This window comes from Engraulis encrasicolus, chromosome 19, assembly GCF_034702125.1.
Source record: "Engraulis encrasicolus isolate BLACKSEA-1 chromosome 19, IST_EnEncr_1.0, whole genome shotgun sequence".
Classification (NCBI taxonomy): domain Eukaryota; kingdom Metazoa; phylum Chordata; class Actinopteri; order Clupeiformes; family Engraulidae; genus Engraulis; species Engraulis encrasicolus.
In genome coordinates, this window is record NC_085875.1 from 36,266,706 (window position 1) to 36,289,513 (window position 22,808).

The 22,808-nt window shown below is 41.4% G+C and overlaps 1 protein-coding gene across 1 annotated transcript in view; it reads left to right on the forward strand.

The window, feature by feature from the left end:
- The window catches only part of syne1b (spectrin repeat containing, nuclear envelope 1b), a 204,358-nt gene that overhangs the window by 118,240 nt on the left and 63,310 nt on the right, over window positions 1-22,808 (forward strand). Inside the window, exons 87-101 of the mRNA XM_063184266.1 lie at window positions 1,496-1,690; window positions 2,077-2,219; window positions 2,920-3,064; window positions 5,128-5,346; window positions 6,922-7,113; window positions 9,486-9,571; window positions 9,847-10,012; window positions 10,472-10,627; window positions 11,130-11,282; window positions 11,461-11,643; window positions 13,166-13,303; window positions 17,939-18,124; window positions 18,769-18,891; window positions 19,556-19,738; window positions 20,375-20,518. Coding sequence (XP_063040336.1) covers window positions 1,496-1,690; window positions 2,077-2,219; window positions 2,920-3,064; window positions 5,128-5,346; window positions 6,922-7,113; window positions 9,486-9,571; window positions 9,847-10,012; window positions 10,472-10,627; window positions 11,130-11,282; window positions 11,461-11,643; window positions 13,166-13,303; window positions 17,939-18,124; window positions 18,769-18,891; window positions 19,556-19,738; window positions 20,375-20,518 — 2,412 coding nt within the window. The remainder of the gene's footprint in view (window positions 1-1,495; window positions 1,691-2,076; window positions 2,220-2,919; window positions 3,065-5,127; window positions 5,347-6,921; window positions 7,114-9,485; window positions 9,572-9,846; window positions 10,013-10,471; window positions 10,628-11,129; window positions 11,283-11,460; window positions 11,644-13,165; window positions 13,304-17,938; window positions 18,125-18,768; window positions 18,892-19,555; window positions 19,739-20,374; window positions 20,519-22,808) is intronic.

Here is a 22,808-nt window from a genome sequence, read left to right on the forward strand (position 1 = left end):
TTTTCTGCGTCGCCTTCCCTTTCTTAGGCTACTTGAAAATGAAAGAGGGTGCAACAACTCGCTGACCATTTTTCTTTAAAAAATATAAAATAAATAAAGTTTCGGAAGTGGCCTTCCGACATCAACACTCTTGTCTCTGGTTGCCGAAGCCCCTTATTCATTTTGCCTTGTTCTTGTTCATGAATGACCCACACAAATTATGATTGATCACAGTTTAATTATGCCCAGGTTTATCAAACACAGTCGAACTATTTTACTACCTGTAAAATATTTCCAAACACATTGCTTTTATGTTATAGGCCTACACATCCACAATTAATGTTACCTTCTTAGTTTCGTTGCAGTGTCAACTGTGCTGCCATGCTATTTACACTCCCGTCTTAAAACATCAACTTGAAGCGCAAGTTTCCTCTTTTCCTATGGGTGTCTCCACTGTGCCATGCCGCTCGCGTCTTCAAACAGCAATCTTGTGCGCAGGTTTCTTCTTTTCCCTTCATATCCTGTGGGTGTCTCCACTGTGCCATGCCGCTACGATCAATCTTAGCGCGTTAAGACTACTCTAGACCACTCGTGGATTGCTCTTAGAGTTACGTGTCAACCTGCGATGGTTCTTTGCTAAGTTGGCTTTGGGAAACGCTCCGTGAGCTCTACGATGGTGTTACGTGTGAACTTAAGTAGCACGTAGCGTTAAGTAGTACCCACGAGGCCCAGGTCAGTGATGATGAGTTATCTTCAGTCAGGTTAAGTCAGTTGTCTTAAATCATAGCTAACACGTTGACTGAACACGGATAAGAGGAGTAAAAGTTTAGATTTCATAAATCAGTACGTCATTTTATTCCAGAATACAGCCAAATTGAATTAGATAATAAGTAATCTGTAAAGAAACATCTCTTTTGAGATATCACAAATCATAAAAATAGCCTTACTCGCCTGCACTAGTTTTGTTATGCTTGCATATTCCATATCCTCCCTACGCATGCTATGTTGTTGATGATGTCCTCTGTTGTAAACTGCTTTGTCTAAAACTGTTTTTCTCAACTGTAACCCTACTGAACAAGAGATGAACAATGACCAGCTATCCAGACTCTGCATGCATATATTGTCTTGTCTTATTTTGCCCTGTTTTGTCAAGTCTTGTCTAATCATGTCTGTGAGAATAGAGTAGAGTAACTTTATTGATCCCCGGGGGGAAATTATGGAGAATGACTGAAGCCATGCCAAAGACAATTTTCTGTTCCATGTGTAACAGACAATAAAGTTTTATCTTATCTTATCTTATCTTATCTTATCTTATCTTATCTTATCTTATCTTATCTTATCTTATCTTATCTTATCTTATCTTATCTTATCTTATCTTATCTTATCTTATCTTATTGTGCATATTCTGTATTCTCCCTACACATACTATGTTGTCCATGATGTCCTCTGTTGTAAATTGCTTTGTTTTTAAAACTGCTTTTCTCCGTCTCTGCTTTCGTTTGTATGTGCACTCCAGATCACTCTGGAGCAGGCGCTGGTGCTGTGCCAGAAGTACCACTCGCGCATGCAGATGGCGTGCGAGTGGCTGGAGGAGGCGGTGAGCTTCCTGCAGCAGGCCAGCCTGGGCGTGGACGTGGAGAACTACGAGGAGTGCCTGCGGCAGCACGAGGACATCATGGCGTCCGAGCAGGACTTCCTCTGCGTGCTGCAGGTCAGTGATGAGTTATTTTAAGATCCTCAGTCAACTTAAGTTGGCTTAAAGGTGCACTGTGTAATGCTCATTCAGCCATTCAGTAATGTTTATTTCTGAATGCAGCCAAATTGAATCAGATGACGAGTTATCTGTGAAGGCACTTCTCAGCTTCCCATCATAAAAAATAAGCTTACTCACCTGGGGTGAGTTTCTCCAAAGAGAAGTTGCTAGCCTATTAGCAACCTCGGTAGTTGCCAATGGGAAAATGCATTGAAAACAACAAAGTAGCTAATGTAGTAAGCAACTTTGGTTTTGAGAAATTCACCCCTGCACTAGTGTTGTTATGCCTGTATATTCCATATTCACCATACACATGCTATGTGGACTTCCTGTGCGTGCTGCAGGAGCTGCAAGAGCTGCCGCCGCAACTGGAGGGGATGGTCAACGCGGCCGCCAGCGAGCAGCTCCGCCTCTCAGTGGAGTCCGCCCAGCAGAGGGGCGTGGAGGTGCGCGACCAGCTGCAGTGCCACCAGGACGTCCTCAACAGGTACAGTAACAGGGCAGCCAGGTGTGGGAGTTGGACTGTAGATCACAGGGTTGCCGGTTCAATCCCTTCTACCCTCTAGTGCCCTTGAGCACCCAACACCACATTGCTCCAGGGACTGTATCCAATACCCTGTAACATACTGTATTTAAGTTGCGTTGGATATATAAGCATCAGCTAAGTGTAATGTAATGTAACACACCCCAATGGATGCAAACTCTGGTAAATAAAAACAGATTAAAATGAGAAATTGAGAAATGACAAAGTGGGATCTTCATCAGCATCAGAATGTCTTGAACAGGTATCAGGAGGGATGCAGAACTATGGTCCTGTCGCTTCAATGAAATGTAACGCAGACCTACATTTAGAAACCAAAAGAGGTTTCAATGATAAATTTAGTTCTGAATTTCTAGTCATCAGTGGGGTTTTGTCATAATGTCACACTGTGCATGACATTACTTGCGAAATCTGATGTGCAGCCCACACTCAACAAGTCTGTAACACTGTAATTGCAATGCATTTGCACAAAATTGTGGATTTTTTAGAAAGATACTAGGGGGAGACAAAGTTGCTCTTTCGTGAGAAATGTTTGAGAAATATCCAAGCATACTGGGTGTGGGGTTGACAATGCTACTAGGAGATCTTTACAATGCACTTTTATGTAAGTACAGCCTTAACAGCGGAACTTGCCTTCATTCCTCAGCTGTGTGGCACAGTGGACCGCATATCAGGAGGCAAGGCAGACGGTCATTGAGCTGATGAACGAGGCGGAACAGAAGCTGACGGAGTTCTCCACTGGGAAGGCTGCCACAGCCCAGGAGGCAGACGACAAGCTCCGTAGTCACAAGGTGAACTACAGTACACAGACATCCATTTGCTAACAGCCTGCATTATGTTCTTGATAACTGCTGCTGATGAAATATTTCAGAGGAGACACAGTGGCCTGTGGCCACATGGGATATAACAAGCAATAGAGAAATAATAAATAACTTTGCATTTTTAAAAGAATTCTTCGATTGGTTAAGTTACCTTCCCACAATTCTTGTGTCCATTCAACAGAATGTCAAAAAAGATGAGGCGCACACAAGGCTCAAGTTAAAAATGTATATTGTGGCCGAAAAGTTAACAAAAGACGTGTCTATTGAAAATACAGAAACGCACACAAAGCATTGCTGAAAATGCACATGTTGGCTACTGTACATAGTTTCACTGTTTGAACATTCGAATCGCAATTAAGCCATACTACCTGCATTTCCCTCCATTGGCAGTCTTTGGTGTCCATGATTGAAAATAATAAATGCTTAATTAAAGTCACTTAAGCACGAAATCATTATTACAAACCCCAACTCCGATGAAGTTGGGACGTTTGGTAAACAGTGAATAAAATCAAAATGCTATCATTTTCAAAACATTCAATCTATTCATTAGATGGAGAATAGTGAAAAGACAACATATTAAGTGTTAAAACCGAGAAAAAAATATTTTTGGGGGGGACATATGTACTCATTTCTAATTTGATAAATCCAACACGTCTCAAATAAGTTGGGACGGGGATCAGTGAAATTTAGTAAACATCCAAATAAGATAAAACAACAAAGAAGAACATTTCAAAATGAATTGTACTGACGGACAATATAGGTGTCCAGGTATAAGATCATCACAGAGAGGCTGAGTCACTCAGAATTAAAGATGCAAAGGGAATAATTACCATAGTTATTACATAAATTTTTTAATTCCCTTTGATTTACCATGATTGAGTGTATATAAGACATATTTTTGTTACTAAAATCATTGTATAGGTTCATGACATCATGAAATATATATTGGCTGTAGTCTCACTCTAGCACTCCAGGATATAGAGCTATTGAAAATTGACCATATTAAGAATGCTTAATGCGTGCAAATGATACAGGGGTGTAACATTCTCCTAAGCACCTGAGCTCACTTGAAATAGACCCAGAAGACATGGGAAACTGTCCTTTGCTTACAGAAGTCGGCAGAAGTTGTAGAAGTTCATTCTTTTTGACAATAATAGAGCATTGCACATCCTGTGCTACAGTGAAAATGGACCATCCAACTTGTGTTAGTGCTAGCTTCAAAAGTCAGCCTCCATGATGGCATGCGGGTGCAGTAGTGCATTGGTTAAGATGTTCTCACTCATCTGTAGAGTTAAATACAGTGCTGAATGGTATACATGGGTTTTAAACAGCATGAAAAGCCACTCATGCATTATATTTTGAAGGGAGATCTTCGATTACTGCCACATAGTAAGGTGAAATTGCATTCTCTACTATGTTTTAACAGTTTGGCTCCATCATAAGGACCAGCAGGTGATAAAATGGTGGGCTTTTGGTCAAGACCTGTCACACTGTAAGCAATACAGAAAGGAAAACATTGCAAAACATGACAAGGAATACACCCACCGTTTAAGCTGGTGAAATCATGTCCAAGATAGGAATTAACACTGTTTTTTTATATAAAATCATCTCATCGGTTAATGTATTTAACTGTTAAGTGTTGTCTTTTGTTTTGTTTTTAGTCTTCCTCGACATTTGCTGCCATTTATTGTCCCCGTCCCAACTCTTTTGAGACGTGTTGGATTTATCAAATTAGAAATGAGTACATATGTCCCCCAAAACAATTTTTTTTCTCGGTTTTAACACTTAATATGTTGTCTTTTCACTATTCTCCATCTAATGAATAGATTGAATGTTTTGAAAATGATAGCATTTTGATTTTATTCACTGTTTACCAAACGTCCCAACTTCATCGGAGTTGGGGTTTGTACTTATGCTGTTTTCTCCTCATTGGCAGTTGTTGGTGTCCATGATGGAAAATAATAACTGCTTGATTAAAGTAATTTCCGCAATAATAATTATTACTTATTAATGCTACTTTCTCTTCTTGGCAGTCGCTGGTCTCCATGGTGAACAGCTTCCAGGACAAGCTGACGGAGCTGGAGGAGCAGGCGTCTCAGCTGGAGCTGATTGGCAGCGACGCCAGCAAGGCCACCATCAGCCGCTCCATGACCACCGTGTGGCAGCGCTGGACACGGCTCCGCAGTGTGTCCCGCGCCCAGGAGAGGGTGCTGGAGGACACGGCGCTCGAGTGGAAGACCTTCAGAGACAAGGTACTGTAGCCTTTTTATTACCGTATTAGCCCGAATATAAGACGATCCTGATTATAAGACGACCCCCCATTTTCAGGCTCATGTTTTGGGGAAAAAAGTCTTTTGAAGACTTACTTTTGTTTCACATTTCACACTTTTCTCAAAATGCAGTTTTTAATTTGTTGGAAAATCTGAGGCTTTTTACAAAGAACAAATTTCACAATATCATTTTCATGGAATTTCCATGATATAAGACCACAGGTGGCTACTCATATCCTTTTCCTTTCTTTACNCACTTCACCAGTCAATAGGCACCCACAGGTTACAGCTGCCTGGGCCCGCCTATTTAAAGTGCGACGCAACATAGCCTACACTCAGAGCATTAGTCTGCGCCAGCCAGGCAACCAGTCCAGTAGAGATAGGCAATCTATTGTGCAATGCACAGATTTTGCAAAATGCTTAGTTGACAGCAATATCTAACCAGCAGCCGTCTCGCCAAATCGCCGTTCATTTTAGGCTATGCATCCAAAGTTTTCCGTTGGACTGTAGAAACCGAACGTGACCAAAGGCAGATTGACGCATTGCACTTGAAACCCATGCGCTGCCTATCAGGACCACGTTGACATTAAAAGTCCGATTGATATTCATTTCGTACCAAGGGTAGGGTAAAACTCCTAGTGATTTTATATGAACAAGACAATCTCTTGCCTTAACCATTATTCTGTGTTGTTGCATCGTTGCGAGGCATATCATCAAAGGCACCGCTTGTCAAAGGCGCCGCTTTCTCGGGCACACACAGATGACCATTGATTGGCTGATGACAGCATCCAAAACTTAGCCTACAGGTTGTTCGTCAAATCACCCTTCATTTCTTTAGTTTCTAGTGGTGTTGTCGGCTGACCAGAGAGAACAACCAAAGCTTTCCTGGTGAGACTGTAAAACCAAACACAAATAAAAGCAGAGCAACAAGCCGCGATTGACTTGTGTTTTTCCCCTTGCACTGTCGTCCGCATCGCGTTGACATTGACAGTTGATAGACGTGCGGTGCAACAGTCGCAAATTTGATATGGACAAAACAATCTCTTAACCCATCCATTATTGAGTTGTGTGGCATTGTTGTGAAGCATAGGCTAATGGCCGCATTCAGGTTAAGTAAAAAAAAACAAAAAAAAAATTCTCTTGCGCGCGGAAATAACACGACCCCCCTTTTTAGAGTACTATTTTTATAACAAAAACCACGTCTTATATTCGGGCCAATACGGTATTTGGCTGAGGAATGCTAACACCTCAGCTTTCACGTGTTGAATTGTGTGCCGAGTGGTCAAGCTGCAGCATGATCATGAACTTAGCAACATTTTGGACGCAAATCCATAATAATGCTGTTTTATTGCAGCATTATTTCTTAATTTTCCAACAGTTATATAAACTCTTATAAAGTAAAGCCTATAAGCAGGATTTACCACCTTGCATTACTCTTTATTTTTGGTTGGTGTTCAGGGAGAAAAAGCAGAGAAAGCGGAGAAATCAATCTTTTTTCCCTTTGATTTTCGATATGTGTGATCACTCAACATGGCTGCTATGTTGCGTGTTTCCCAGATGACGAAGATGAGGTCCGCTGTGGACGAGCTGCAGAACCGTCTGCCGGAGTGTGCGGCGGAGAAGGCCAGCAAGTCCACGCTGCAGTCCCAGCTGGAGCTACAGGAGGTGCTGTACCAGGATGTCGAGCGCCAGCAGTCAGCCATCACCCTGCTGCAGCAGTACGCACTCAGCCTGCTGCACGGACCGCAGGTGAGCTCATGACCATGATCCCTTCAAATCACACACACACACAAAATCTGAAATGTCAATTTGCTGCACGGACCACAGGTCAGCTCGTGACGATGATTCATTCACATTGAAAAGCTCTTGTAAAAACTTGGAGAACAATAATATGAACTTGTACACTTATATTGTAACATGTTGATTAAGTCTCTACCGAACTGTATTTGAAACCCTAAAAAAAAAATTCTAAATATCAATTTGCTGTACAGGCTTCATTGTGCACACACCCTTCGTAGCCTCACAATGCTCGCAGTTCCACCGTTGGAATGCTTACTTACTACAACATGAAAAAGCTGTACTGACAGATACAGTGAGGAGAATAAGTATTTGATCCCTTGCTGATTTTGTTGGTTCGCCCACTAATAAAGACATGATCAGTCTTTAATGTTAATGATAATATGTATTCTAATATGGAGAGACAGAATATCAAAAAGAAAATCCAGAAATTAACTCTAAAGAATATATAATAATTGATTTATATTTAATTGCGGGAAATAAGTATTTGATCCCCTGCCAACCATTAAGAGTTCTGATCCCGCAGATCAAATGGCACTTCCAATCAACTTGTTATCTGAATTGAACACACCTGTTAATAGTAACCTGCACAAAAGACACATTGAATCGGCAGAATCAGTCCATAGAATCAGTCAATCGATCAAACTAAACTCGCCAACATGGGACAGACCAAAAAGCTGTCAAAGGATGTCAGGGACAAGATTTTAGAACTCAATAAGGCTGAAATGGGCTCCTGGATATTAAAGAGCAAACTGTTGGTGCATTTCTTCCCAATTTTAGGACATACAAAATGATCATCAATCATCAATCTTAGGCCTGTCTCTGGTTCCATACAAGATTTGACCTTGTGGGAATTAAATAACCAGAAAAAAAGGAGATAAAGCACCTTAAAACTGTATGGGAGGAGCTAGGAAATTATCTCAAGGCAGCTGGGACCTCAATCACTAAGAAAACTATTGGAAACACTTGATACCACAGCGGATTAAAATCCTGCAGTACATGTATGGTACCCCGGGTTCAGAAGGAAGCTGTTCAGGCTCACCTGAGGTTTGCCAATGAACGTCAAACTGGATTAGGATATGATTGGGAGGTGCTGGAATCAGATAACACCAAAATCAAACTGTTTGGCATTAACACAACTCTATGTGTTTAGAGGAAGAGAAATGCTGCCTATGACCCCAAGAACAACACCTTCTCCAACATCATAAATGAAAGTGGTAACATTATGTTTTGAGGTTGTTTGTCTGGCCAAGACACAGGACAACTTCACATCGTCAAGAAATGGATGGAGGGAGACATGTAAACGTACAATGCTGCATGCCAACCTCTTTCCCACCACCACTAGACTGAAGGTGGGTCATGGATTAGCCTCCCAAAATGATAATAATCCATAACATACAGCCCAAGCAACGAAGGAGTAGCTCAAGCAGAAGCACATTAAGGTCATGAAGTGGCCTAGACAGTTTACAAACATGAACCCTATAATAATCCTGTGAAGGGAACAGAAGTTCCCATTTGGCAAGCTACAGTCATACAACTTAAGTGATTTAGAGATGATCTGCAAAGAAAAGTGGACAAAAACCCTTTCTAATATACCCACAAACATTGTCATTAACTGAAAGAAACATCTGACCTCTGTATGTGAAAACAAGGGCTTTGCCACCAAGTATTTTGTCTTTTTTGACTAGAGGGGTCAAATACTTATTTTCCTCAATGGAATACAAATCAATTAAAATATATTCTTCAAAGTTATTTTCTGGATTTTCTTTTTGATATCCTGTCTCTCTATATTATAATACATTTTATCATTAACATTATAGAATGATCATGTCTTTATTAGTGGGCAAACCAACAAAATCAGCAAGGGATCAAATACTTATTCTCCTCACTGTAGGTAGTACTGCACTACTATGACATTACACAGAGCATTTAGTAATATACTATGACTAGTTATTGGAGTGTTAATGACAATTATGGCAACAAACATACAGTATATGGGTTGTGTAACATATTTTTGAATTAAATTTCATGTGACACATACTCAGTTTTGTCGGAAATTAAACTCTTTTGGTACTTTTCCGTTACATAAAATAAGACAACAGTACTCACAACAACTACCATAGAACAATACAAAGAACCACAATTAGGCAGTACAATACATCGATCCACTCCCTGTTGTGTTAATAACACATTCAGACTGGCTATGAAGAGATATTAATATTGTACAGCATCGTCCGACACCCTGTCGTGGTAATAACACATTCAGACTTGCTTTATTCAGTATTGATATGAAGAGATATTAACATGGTGGTTTCCCCCCTCAGGGTGGCTTTTCCCCGACCCTGGCCGCCCAGCAGGAGGACCTGCCCGCCCTCAACGACATCCGAGCCCTGCAGCAGCAACTGGACACGTAAGCAGCTTCATGTGCTAGAAAACTGATCATGTGCATGCAGAACTCTCATATGAAGCAGAGTTGATTTGTTGCCATTTGTTACTGGTAGTGTAGCAGGACTAAGAGAGTTCTGATTCAGCAGATTCAGCGAGTAGCGAATAACTGACGCATTAAAAAAGCTAATACAATAACTTGTATCAGATTGCAAAACATTTTAGGGACACCATAATAACTATTAACTTCTATCTTTCTATCTTTCTATCTTTCTACGCCTATCTTTGTCCCGTCTCCAGTTTGCTCCAGAAGACTCGCTCCAATCTTAATCGTGTGCAGCAGGAGCTGAAGGACAGAGAAGGGGTGGAGAGGGAGCTGAGCCATGTGAAGACCTGGATCCACCAGTCCAGAGAGCTCCTGCTCAACCCCACCGCTGACCTGGACCTCCTCCTGCAGGAGCTGGAGGCAAGTCACCACATGCACAATACAACACACAGTACATTTCCCAACATTCACAATTGTACCCACTGTGTTACCACCAGGCACCAAAAGGGCCTTAGTTCTATCAAATGTTTTGACATTCTGCAAAGTACTAAATGTGTGTGATATTTTCCTAAAAAGTGCACTGTGTAAAATTTTAAGTATTCATCATGACTGCGAAAACTGCACTTTTCATACATGAAAAGGTGGATCTTCTCCATGTCAGCCATTTTGAATTTCCAGAAATAGACATTTTAAGCTGACTTACTGTACTTTGATCATGCTAGTAAATGTGACTTCATTATTTAGTAAATATTCCTGAAAAGATCAAATTTTGCGATAGGCAGCACAGTTTCAATAAGCAGCATAGTTGCAATACCTACTCTGGCCACCATCCTACACAGTGCACCTTTAAAGAACCACTCTTATTTATTTTGCATTCAGGTGATGCACAGTGAGCTGCTGACCCACAAGCAGAATGTGGAGAAGATAGCGGAGCAGCAGCAGAGCAAATACCTGGACCTGTACACCATCCTGCCCTCGGAGATCTCCATGCAGCTGGCCGAGGTGTCTCTGGCCATGGGGGCCATTGAGGACCAGGTCAGACACCTGCACCTGCACTAGGCCTACCTTGGGGTGGTCTGGTATTGGTCATAACATGAAATGGCCTGGAGTAGCGTCTGTTGCTGGATCTCAAATGGTGCACTTGTGCACTCCAGTGTTCATGTTTTAGTGCGTATGGCGTATTAGTTACGCACTGAAACATAGTGTCCGAAGTGTACAAGTGCACCATTTGATCCAGCATGTATGTATTCCAGGTCAGGTCCCAACTAAATAGCTTATGATATGATATGATATGTATAGTATGACTATAGATATTTAACATATTTATAATTATAATTATATTTATAATTATATTTATAATCCCAGTTACACTCATGAGTAATGTCTGTAATCAAAAGCTTATTTTCAGTCATTTGCAATAGCCTTCTTCAATAGGTTTTTTAAGTCAATGATAATACACAATAGCTGTTTTTGAATTATTGATGTCATTGATTTTTTTTTCTCGTTTCACTGAATGTGTTGTCTGACAAATCCTCAGGTTCAGTCCAAAGAAAGAGACATCCAGAAGAGCAAAGACATCAAGCAGAACTTTGATTCTAGAATCCAGGATGTTTCTGAGAAACTGAAAGCCATGTCCACCATGCTGAAGGAGAAAGCCACCGATATAACCCAAGCCAAAGAAGAAACCAAAGTAAGCACTGCTCAAAAAGAATAAATGCCGTAACTTGCGTTTAGAACATTGCTGTAAATATAATAATCAGCATTTTTATCTTGTGCAGAAGCGTTGAAATAGGTTTACGAAGTGCATGCAATATGTGGTGGTGTGCCTGGCTGAAGCAAGACTTTTATTATGTACTGTATTTTGACAGGGTCTGTGCATGGAGCTTGAAAGCTGTGGGCGAAATCTGGCCGAGTTGGGCATGGCGGTGCAGGAGTTTGGCCGCAGGAACCCCCTCCTGGCACAGCAGCTGAGCGAAGCCATCGGAAAGCTGGAGGAGATCCATCACCACACCAGCCGCCTGGCCGAGTACAGGGCAGCCTGGCTCAGGAAGGTCTGACCCTTACTGTACACTACTGTACTACTGTAGCAGATTATGTTGGTGTTAATAGACTTAAGAATATTGGCAACGAAGATCTGTGTAGAAAAAATGGCAGCAGAACCCTTTATCAAACTGGCACAGATCCCTGCATAATGTGACCCCTTGCAAAGGCTGCATTTTAGACATATACATTGTTATAAACCACTCTGATCAGTCGTATCTATTTGTATGGAGATGCAGCACCACACCAGTCTGGCAGGATGACAGAGCACAGAGAGGTCTACAGATTACCATCATTTGATTATACTTAGAAAATTGGCAACGGCACACTCTATCAAATCGGCAAGGAGCCCAGTACTGTATATGACTTCCTACAGCAGCTGCATCTTAGATACATAAATAAGTTGAACACCATTTCCTTCTACTGTATGTCTGTGGAATTTGTGCAGCTACAACTTGTTTCAATTATTACATGTCTAGAAATAAGTTCAGACTATGTAGACCCAGTAGAGTAACAGTTAGAGATTATTAAAGAAACGTTCACTTCTAAACATTGATACATGCATTATTCGATAAGTGAAGTGTTTTGTGGCAAAATGATTCACCATTTTCACAGACTCACCGATCCACCATTTTTGACTTTTGCATTTTATTATTGTAAAATGACTGTTCAGAAAGTGCTATCATTTATTTACTGTATGTGTGAATTCGTGCCATTCAAATATTTTGAGAACATTACTTTTTAAACCTATATAAAATGCCTTTGCAATGCAATGCAATGGAATGCCCAATTCAAAAATGTCAATTTCCCAAAATGTTCCAAAATAGATATACTGTACGTCATTTTGCAACCTAGCTCCTCAAATGCACTATATGAGAAGGTAATGTCTTGATATGCTCTGCAGCAGGGGTCCCCAACCTTTCTAGGTCTGAGGGCTACCAAGGGCTACCCGAGGGCTACTGAGGGCTACTTTTGTTCAAAATCCTCTACTGATGTCTTGGCATCATTCTCAAATCACACTATTATTGAATGATAATTTGTTTATAGGTTGTAAAGAATAAATAATCTCATATTTAAATCAAGAAAAGCATTAACTTTGACTAAAATCTGGTAGTTGTCACTGTTTATTAACATCCTTGGTGGGCAACTCAGAAGCTCCTGGAGGGCTACCTGGTGCCCGCGGGCACAACGTTGGTGACACCTGCTCTACAGTTTCAAAGGGAGAGGTGTGCACACTTAAAACCCTTTTTGTGTTCTTTTATTATTACATGGCTGGATAACGTTTCGACTTCACAGTCTTCATCAGATTGGAATCTGATCAAGACTGTGAAGCCGAAACATTATCCAGCCATGAAATAATCTGATGAAGACCGTGAAGTCAAAACGTTATCCAGCCATGAAATAATAAAATAAAACAAAAAGGATTTTTAGTGTGCAGACCTCTCCCTTTGAAACTACAGTCAGCTTTTGACCTGCACCTTTTCCTGGGATGTGCACAATCGTCACCTTCAATTGATATGCTGTGCTCCTCAGGCTGAGGTGTATGCTGATGAGTACCAGGAGATGTTGGAGTTCACCCTGAAGTGGACAGACAAGGCCAAGAGCCTGCTGAAGGCATCCGTCATCTGGAGCTCCGCCTCACACCTCCAGGAGCAGATCAGGATGTACCAGGTCAGACCTCACTCTTCTTACAACTTCTTGTTGCACGAACTGTCATGGGTAAGCGGTTAGGGAGTCAGACTTGTAGCCCAAAGGTTGCTGGTTCGACTCACGACCCACAAGGTTGAGCAGCATGTTTTGTGACATGTACAAGTAGTCTTCTCAGGAAAGCCAACCATCAGCAGGAATGCAACATTATATTGCAATATGTACAGTGCCCTCCATAATTATTGGCACCCCTGGTTGAGATGTGTTTTTTAGCTTCCAATTATTTTATTTTTTTTCTAAATAATATGGGACCTTAATGGAAAAAAAGAGAAAAATCCAACCTTCAATACAAGTGCATTTATTCAGTGGGGAAAAAATCCCACATAAAGAAATAATTATTTGACATCAAATAATGTGTATCACAATTATTAGCACCCCTGGTGTTAATATTTTGTACAACCCCCTTTTGCCAACAAAACAGCACCTAATCTTCTCCTATAATGTTTCACAAGATGGGAAAAGACAGAAAGAGGGATCTTCAGCCATTCCTCTTTGCAGAATGTCTCTAAATCATCCAGAGACCTGGGTCCTCTCCTCTGTACTCTCCTCTTCAGCTCACCCCACAGGTTCTCAATGGGGTTGAGGTCAGGGGACTGAGATGGCCATGGGAGGAGCTTGATTTTGTGTCTGGTGAACCATTTCTGTGTAGATTTGGCCATATGTTTAGGGTCATTGTCTTGCTGAAAGACCCAGTGAGGACCCAGCTTCAGCTTTCGGGCAGAGGGCAACAGATTTTGATTTAAAATGTCCTGGTATTTCAAAGCATTCATGATGCCATGCACCCTAACAAGGTTCCCAGGGCCTTTGGAAGCGAAACAGCCCCACAGCATCACTGACCCACCCCCATACTTCACAGTGGGTATGAGGTGCTTTTCAGCATGCGCATCTTTCGTGGTACGCCAGACCCACTTAGAGTGTTTGTTGCCAAAAAGCTCAATCTTGGTCTCATCTGACCAAAGCACACGGTCCCAGTTGAAGCCCCAATACCGCTTGGCGAACTCCAGACGCTTGCGTTTATGATTGTGAGTGAGGAAAGGTTTTCTCCGTGCATGCCTCCCAAACAGCTTGTTGGCGTGTAGACAGCGCCTGATAGTTGATTTGGAGACTTTGTGACCCCAGGATGCTACCATTTGTTGTAATTCTGTAACAGTGAGCTTTGGAGATATTTTGATTTCTCTTACCATCCTCCTCACTGTGCGTGGTGGCAAAATAAACTTGGGTCCTCGTCCAGGCTTGTTTACCACTGTTCCAGTTGTTTTGAACTTCTTAATTATTCCTCTCACAGTGGATATGGGCAGCTGCAGTTGAGTGGCAATCTTCTTGTAGCCTCTGCCTGACCTGTGAAGGTCGACGCACATCTGCCTCACTTGTATGCTGTGTTCCTTTGTCTTTCCAATGTTTAAGAGCGGATAAGAGAAATGGCCTCGGTGTCACGTCATATTTATACCCCAGGGAAACAGGAAGTGATGAATTACTAATTAAATGTTCCTACATACTCTGGTAAACTTTGTAAACTACTGTAGAAATGACAGAAATGCTTCAATTATATTTATTTCCTGGGAATTGTTAAGGGTGCCAATAATTGTGGAACAGGTGATTTAATGAAAAATAATTATTTTTTAGTCAGGGATTTTTTTATTTTCTTACAATTCATTTGAGTTGAAGGCTACATTTTCCTACAATTTTCAGTGTGACAGTATTCTTCTGCAATAAACACTGAATTTATTTTAAGGCTTTTAACACATCTCAACCAGGGGTGCCAATAATTATGGAGGGCACTGTATATTGTAATGTATTCAAAGAAAGATTTCAGTGTAGTCAGACACAGATGCAATAGAATGTAGACACTAGCATTTGAGCCATTAAGAGATGTGCAGATTCAACGGGTCTTACTCTTTTTTTTTTTTTTTAAATATAGTTTTAGGGGCTTTTGTTTTTCCCAAATATTTTGTATTAATTTTTAAACATTTTTATAATCACACATTAAACACAGAAACTGAAGGATGGTACTGCACAGTACATACAAATAAATCCACACATACACAAAATTAAAATTACAACAATATGACAGAAAGAACAAAACTATAAATAATAATTAAAAAAAAAAAAATGAAAATAAAATAATAATAAATTAATTTTTAGGGGCTTTTATGCCTTTATTTGGTAGGACAGTCTGAGATGGTGACAGGAAGTGAGTGGGACAGAGAGACAGGGCGGGATCGGGAAATGACCCCGGCCGGACTCGAATCGGGGTCTCCGTGGGCATGTACTGTAAGCCCAAATGTGGGGGGCTTAGCGCGCTGCACCACAGTGCCCCCCTTTTTCTCTTTTTTAATAGGTTTTTCCCCCTTTATTATGACAGGACAGTATGAGAGGAGACAGGAAACAATTGTGAGAGAGAGATGGGGTAGGACTGGGAAATGACTCCGGCCGGACTCGAATCGGGGTCCCCGTGGGCATGTACAGTAAGCCCAAATGTGGCGGGGCTTAGCGCGCTGCGCCACAGCACCCCCTCCACGGATCTTTCAACATCTTATTGACTGCCTTTTAAATAAACACACAGCACAGTAAAAATGTGTTGTCTTAACAGGTAGTTGGGGGAGATATTTAAATACCCACAGACATCTGGGAGTAGCCATTTGAGTGTAGGAGGCTCACAGAGGTCCCAGGAGACTTTGGATGTCTGTATTCATGAGAAAAGTGTGTGCGCGTAGGTGGTACCATCATTAATTTCCATCTTGGAGGCAAATAAATTATGAGGTCCATTTTTAGATGTCTTTAATTGAAAGGTGTGTGTGTGGGTGTGTGTGTGTGTGTGTGTGTGCGTGTGTGTGTGTGTGTGTGTGTGTCAGAGGTTGCGCTAGACTTTTTCACAGTCCGTCATTTTGACGGACAGGGTCGAAAAAAATCCGTCATCGCCTATTTTTTAAATTCGCCACCTAGTTTCTCAATGTGGGGGGTCGCGACCCCGCACCGAGAACAACACATGCGCAATTGCGAATACACCCCCTTTCACTCGACATTCATTCTCCAACTTCGAGGATGGAGTCAATTTTGCTGTCCACTTTCTCTCTCTGCCTCCCTCATTGCATTGTTTAAAAAGCTGCAGATATCTCTCATGGCGCGCGTCTGATTCAGTGTTCAGCGCTATGGTCACCACAAGCACTTTTTTAAAAGACGCGTGCAGGGCTTTATCCAACAGCTGTCAGTCACTCGATTTGCTCTGATTAATGCACCGATTGTAATACAAAGGCGCAGTGTTAAATAATATTCGCGTTGGACTTCACATGCACGATGGAAAGGAAAGCCGTCTTGAAGCAGAAAGGTGTAGCCTAGACAGTAGATAAAGGCACTGAAGCCTACAACAGGAAGACGACCAGATTTCGCAAAACTTTGTTGAAAAATGTCAGCGACGGTAAAGGGAACCTCTCCATACATAGCCCCATCGGGTTATATGTTGCCTCTGGGAGCGCGGTAAAGTTGTCTGAATAAAAAATATAGCCTATCGCCTATAATGGGTGAACCAGCTATCGAAATGAGAGAAGGTTAGCCGTTTCTGGCAACTTTTGCCAAGTTGTAAGTTGCGTTGCCTGGTAATATTTTGGTTCTTGAATATCCGTCGTTTTTATTAGTTAATGTTCTGAAGCCGTTTTAGACCTGCGTTGCCTTTGAGTGAAGGTTCTGGCTAGCAAACGTGCTATTCGCATATTTGTTTATGTTTCAAGCGAGGAGTTATGAAAGAATGCTTCTATGAAGGGCGATAGAGGGACAACTTCGTCATTGGCAGAAAATCAGATAGTCGGTAAATGTAGGCTTAGGTCTACAAATAGTTCTGAATCTTAAAGTCGAAGTCTTATTAGCCTATTTTAATTCATTATTTTGAGCAAGTGCAGAGGCGCGCGCTCTGCTGCAGCCAGCCGCACAGCCCAGCTGCGGCGCATGGTATGACAAGCAAGGAGAGAGGGAGAAAGGCAAACGATAGTACTAGTAGCATTAAATTATCTGCGCTGATAACTATGTCTAATTGAAATGCATATTTGCTCTACTCGATAGAGGCGTAGGCCTATTTAAACTTGTGATTTATTTATCATCACCCTGAATATTGATCCGTCAAAATGACGGACAGGCTTCAGAATTTTCCGTCATCCTTCAAAAAAATCAGTCAATGACGGACATTTGTCGGTTAACGCGACCTCTGGTGTGTGTGTGTGTGTGTGTGTGTGTGTGTGTGTGTGTGTGTGTGTGTGTGTGTGTGTGTGTGTGTGTGTGTGTGTGTGTGTGTGTGAACCACTAATGTAAACTAATCGTCCCACTGAGGACAAATAAATTGTTGTTTAACAGTTAAGGTGTCTTTAAGGGGCAATTTGTCAAGCAGTCAGTTAGTACTACCAAACGACGCTGACCTCTGCTCTCCTGTGTCCCCCGTGTGTGTGTCTGTGCCTGTGTGCATGCATGCGTGTGTGTGTGTGTCTGTGTGTCTGTCTGTCTGTGCCTGTGTGCGTGCATATGCATGTGTGTGTGTGTGTGTGTGTGTGTGTGTGTGTGTGTGTGTGTGTGTGTGTGTGTGTGTGTGTGTGTGTGTGTGTGTGTGCACTGCAGTCGGTGCTGCGTGAGTCGCGGGCGCTGCAGGGCGATCTGGAGGCCATGGGGGAGAAGGTGGAGCTGCTGTCTGAAGGGCTGCAGGTGGAGGCCATGAGCCAGCAGGCATCGGAGCTGAGCCGCCTCACACAGCAGCTGGAGCAGGACATACGCACACGCCTGCAGAGCCTGCAGGACGCAGCAGAGGTACAGTACAGTAGCCTACACTACAGGGCCTCGACATCTTTATATGTGGATAATGTATTGTAGTGAGTAGAGGCTACAGTGTAGGGCCTGAACATCTCCTGTAATCTTTATATGTGGATAATGTATTGTAGTGAGTAGAACCTGCAGGACGATGCTGATTTACAGTTGGCTACACTACAGGGCACTGCCTGGACATTTACCTTTAATCTTTTTATAATATATTACACTACTTTATGACAAAACATGTAGTGAGTAGAGCCTCCAGGACGCAGACGAGGTACAGTATGCTACACTACAGGGCCTCAACATCTTTACATGTATAGCCTACCGGTATGTGGATAATATATTGTAGTGAGTAGAGGCTACACTACAGGGTCTAGACATTTACCTTTAATTTGTATATAATATACTGTACTTAATAACATAACATGTAGTGAGTAGAGCCTCCTGGACGTCGCAGATATACACTACATGGCCTGACCATGTACCTTTATTCTTTATTATGTTGATAATACTATACTGTACTTTACAACAAAAAACATGGTGTGTGAGCAGAGCCTGTTGCTTCACGCCTCCTCTTAAGCAGTGTATTTTTTGTATTTGTTGAGTAGGCCAACGTGAACTTGTGATGTTGTGGTTTTCAGGACATGGAGAAGTTTGAGAGTGAGGTGAAGAATCTGCAGGTGTCTCTGGAGCAGGTGCAGTCCACCCTCACCTCACCTGAGCTCACCCGCCTCAGCCTCAAGGACCAGCTCTCTCACAGACAGGTAACCTAGCAAACAACTTGATAATGCTGACAACAAAACTTGATGTTGAAGGAACACACTACTTTTTAGAGAAAAAGGCTTGCTATTGAACTCGTTCAGAATGAGTCAGTTTACGTTTGCAAGAAATCAGAGAATGCGCGCACATCAGTGGCACAGGTGCTAGACAAAACAAAATAATTAAAGTAAATGAATAATGTCCGCAACATTTTTACTTCAGTTTACGCTTGCAACAGTTGCTTTTTAAGTATTAGGGTAGAATTGAACAGGATTAGTTTAGATCCATAACATAATACTTATTTTGGATTTTATTTTCTAAAGCATTGTAGTGTTTTTACAAGGCCTACAGTTTTATTGCAGAAGACAAATGTAACACAATGGAATGGTATAGCAAACAAAAATAAAACATTTGGATCAGATGCCAGATAATAATGTAAATTTGATTGATGCGTATTGTGTGTGACTGTGGTGTTGGTGTCGGGGTTCCATATTGGGCTGTTTCCCGTTAAAAAAAAGTTAAGAGTTTTCTGCCGATTTATGACCATAGAAATTAATGGAATTTAGTTCAAATTGGGCGGAATTCAGCCCTTCTTCCAGGCAGGTTTTGAGATTTTTTTTTGACTGGAAATCATCCATCTCATCTGGTGTGTTGTGTTTGCTGTGCCAGCGGCTGCTGTCGGAGATGGAGAGCTTCAAGCAGCAGGTGACGGAGGTGCAGGTGTGTCAGAGCGGCCTGCGTATCCCAGAAGAGGTGGTGACCAGCCTGCCCATCTGCCGCAACGCCCTCAACCTCCAACAGGAGGCCAGCCAGCTGCAGCACACCGCTATCCAGCAATGCAACATACTGCAGGTACTGTAGTGGGCACACACACACACACACACACACACACACATACACACACACACACACACACACACACACACACACACACACACACACACACACACACACACACACACACACACACACACACACACACACACACACGCTGCAACTGCAGCATCCGACAGGTAAAAAAAACCCACTGTACAGCAATGTACTGTATAAGTAGTTTGTCCTCTATCAATAAAACATGCACTGTTCAATAATTTGCGTATTGGATTTGGAAACAGCCATTGCTTGCCATGAGTATTGTAGTGGCTTTGTGATACACACCATATGTCAATATGTCATACTCACCATAGGTATGCATGTACTTGCTTTCTTATGCATGCATTCTATCCCATGTACATATGCAAATCTGCGCTCACTGTAAGTAGTTAGTCCTCTAATAATCATTCCAAAACAATAATAAGAACAATAATTCCCAAAACAACAATTTCTGGAAACCGAAACCAATGAGTATTGTAGTGGCTTTGTGATACACACCGTATGTCATACTCACCTACCTATGCATGTAGTACCTGCCTGTGCCTGCATGGTTTCCCATGTACAGATGCGAACGTGCACTCACAATTTGTGCTGTTGATGAATTCCGTTTCCTAGGAGGCCGTGGTGCAGCACGAGCAGTATAAACAGGAAGTGAGTCATCTGCAGGGCCTGATGGAGGAAGCACACGGCCTCATTCAGGCACAGCCCGTACCCAGCAGCAACGTGCAGCAGCTGCAGTCGCAGATCAAGCAGCACGAGGTATATATGCACGCACGCACGCGCACACATACACAAAAACACGCACACACGCACACACACACACACACACACACATGCACATACACACACACGCACACATGCACACACACACACACACACACACACACACACACACACACACACACACACACACACACACACACATACACACACGCACACATGCACACACACACACACACACACGTGACACAGACACAGAGACAAACACACACACACACACACACACACACACACACACACACACACACACACACACACACACACACACACACACACACACACACACACACACACACACACACAAACAAACATACATACTGTGTAGGGTGTTTGAATGTGGAAAATTGTGTGTGCGTGTGTTTGTGTGTGTCTGTGCATACTGTATATGGGTAGATGACGGATAGGCAGCAAAAAACATTTTTTTCACAAAACATTGTTTATGAGGGAAAAAAGTATATGTCTACGTAGTGCAGCAATTAATCTTTCAAAAAATCCAAGTGGTCACAATGTTGCTCTATTCATTGATTATTTATTTACGTTGATAAAGCAATTTGCTGAAAATATGTCCTTTGGTGTGACGTTAAGAAATAAATATATTAAGTAATGTAGAAATGGCTTGATGGAGTTTTATGAACATTGTTACACTCTTCATATTTATTGCAATTTTCTAAAGTCTTAATTTAATGAGAAATTACCATTTAAGTATTTTTTTTCCCCATTAGATGTGAGATTATTAGAAACCTTCGAGGAAAAACAGGGATATCTTTCTTTTAAATGTTCAAAATTGTCCGAATTTATACTAACTTTTCAGGAACGATAATTTGTTCTTCCCTAATGCAATATTCAGTGTTTATCAAACATATTGTTTAGCTCAAACAAATATTTGAGCGTTTAAAACATGTCACACCGTAGGACATTCATGTCACGCTAAAGGACAGAAATGCAAAACTGAGCCAGAAACAAATATATCAACATGATTATTTTGTCTTTTGATCATAATATAATGTTGTAGTCAATATGGACCTACACTTTACACTTATAAGTCTTTGAATCGTCGATTGCCAGCCTATCGTAACTCTTAATGACAGCCATGCGGTCATTGAATGTAACCTGCAGAGCTCATAAGATTCATACTGAAGGGTGACCTTGGCATGACCATCACACTTTTGTAGGTATGCTATGACTGTCACACCATTGAACCTGTAGTGTGTAGTGGCCAGTGCCTGTTTGGTATCTCAAGCTGGACAGCACATTTATGCTGTATATTGAGCTCTCCACAGCATACTTTATTCATCTATACTCCTCTATATACTCTCTCACTGATCTTTCCTTCACTGTTACCGTTTTATGGTTTCAAAGCACCATTAATGACATTTTATATCATTAAGTATCTAAAATCAACAGCAAATATTCATCAACAATGCATCAAAGTATAAATTCCAAAGGCCAATAAAGGAATAAGTAATTTGAATACACAATATTTATCTAGTCAAACAACAAAACAAAAAAAATATGTACTACCAGTTGTTTTAAACGCTATTTCTCAAATATCTAGTCCATTGGTGTGACCTGTTTGTCCTTTGGTGTGACACTCCAAAGTGTCACACCATAGGACTTTTACCATCACACCATAGGACTTTTACCATCACACCATAGGACTTTTGAGCTTTTGAGTTAATTTAAAGCCATGTCGTTGCCAACTGAAATACAATTTCACCTTTAGTAAGATGCATTTTCATACATCTACATAAGAAAAAAATGTGAAAAATATACACTATTGTCAAAATGTATTTTATGGCTGTCACACCAAAGGACTACAAAACTAATACATCTTGTGGTAGCAAAACATAATTGATTGACTGAAGAACTCTGAGAGAAAAATCTAAAATCCACCCTTGCCATTGGCTTCTTAATGGTCTAAAGTCACAATTTATGTACCGCTGGAGCTTCAACAATAGATAATTATCCACAGAATTAACCAAAAAAATGATGTCACACCACAGGACATTATTTTCTGCGACAAAGTTTCATAAGTCCATACGGTCTCAGAAAAACAGGAAAAAAATTAAGCATTGCCACTTGCTAAAATAGACACCTTGAAAAACATGCCAGGGTTGTTTAGACAAATGACTGAGCTTTGATTATTTATTTTAAAATGTTTTAATATGGAGAACCAGGCTTGCCTCAGTCACACCATAGGACAAATGTGACATTTGACTCAAAATTAAGTATACTTATTTAAGCTCTGGATTTATTACACATTACTTTT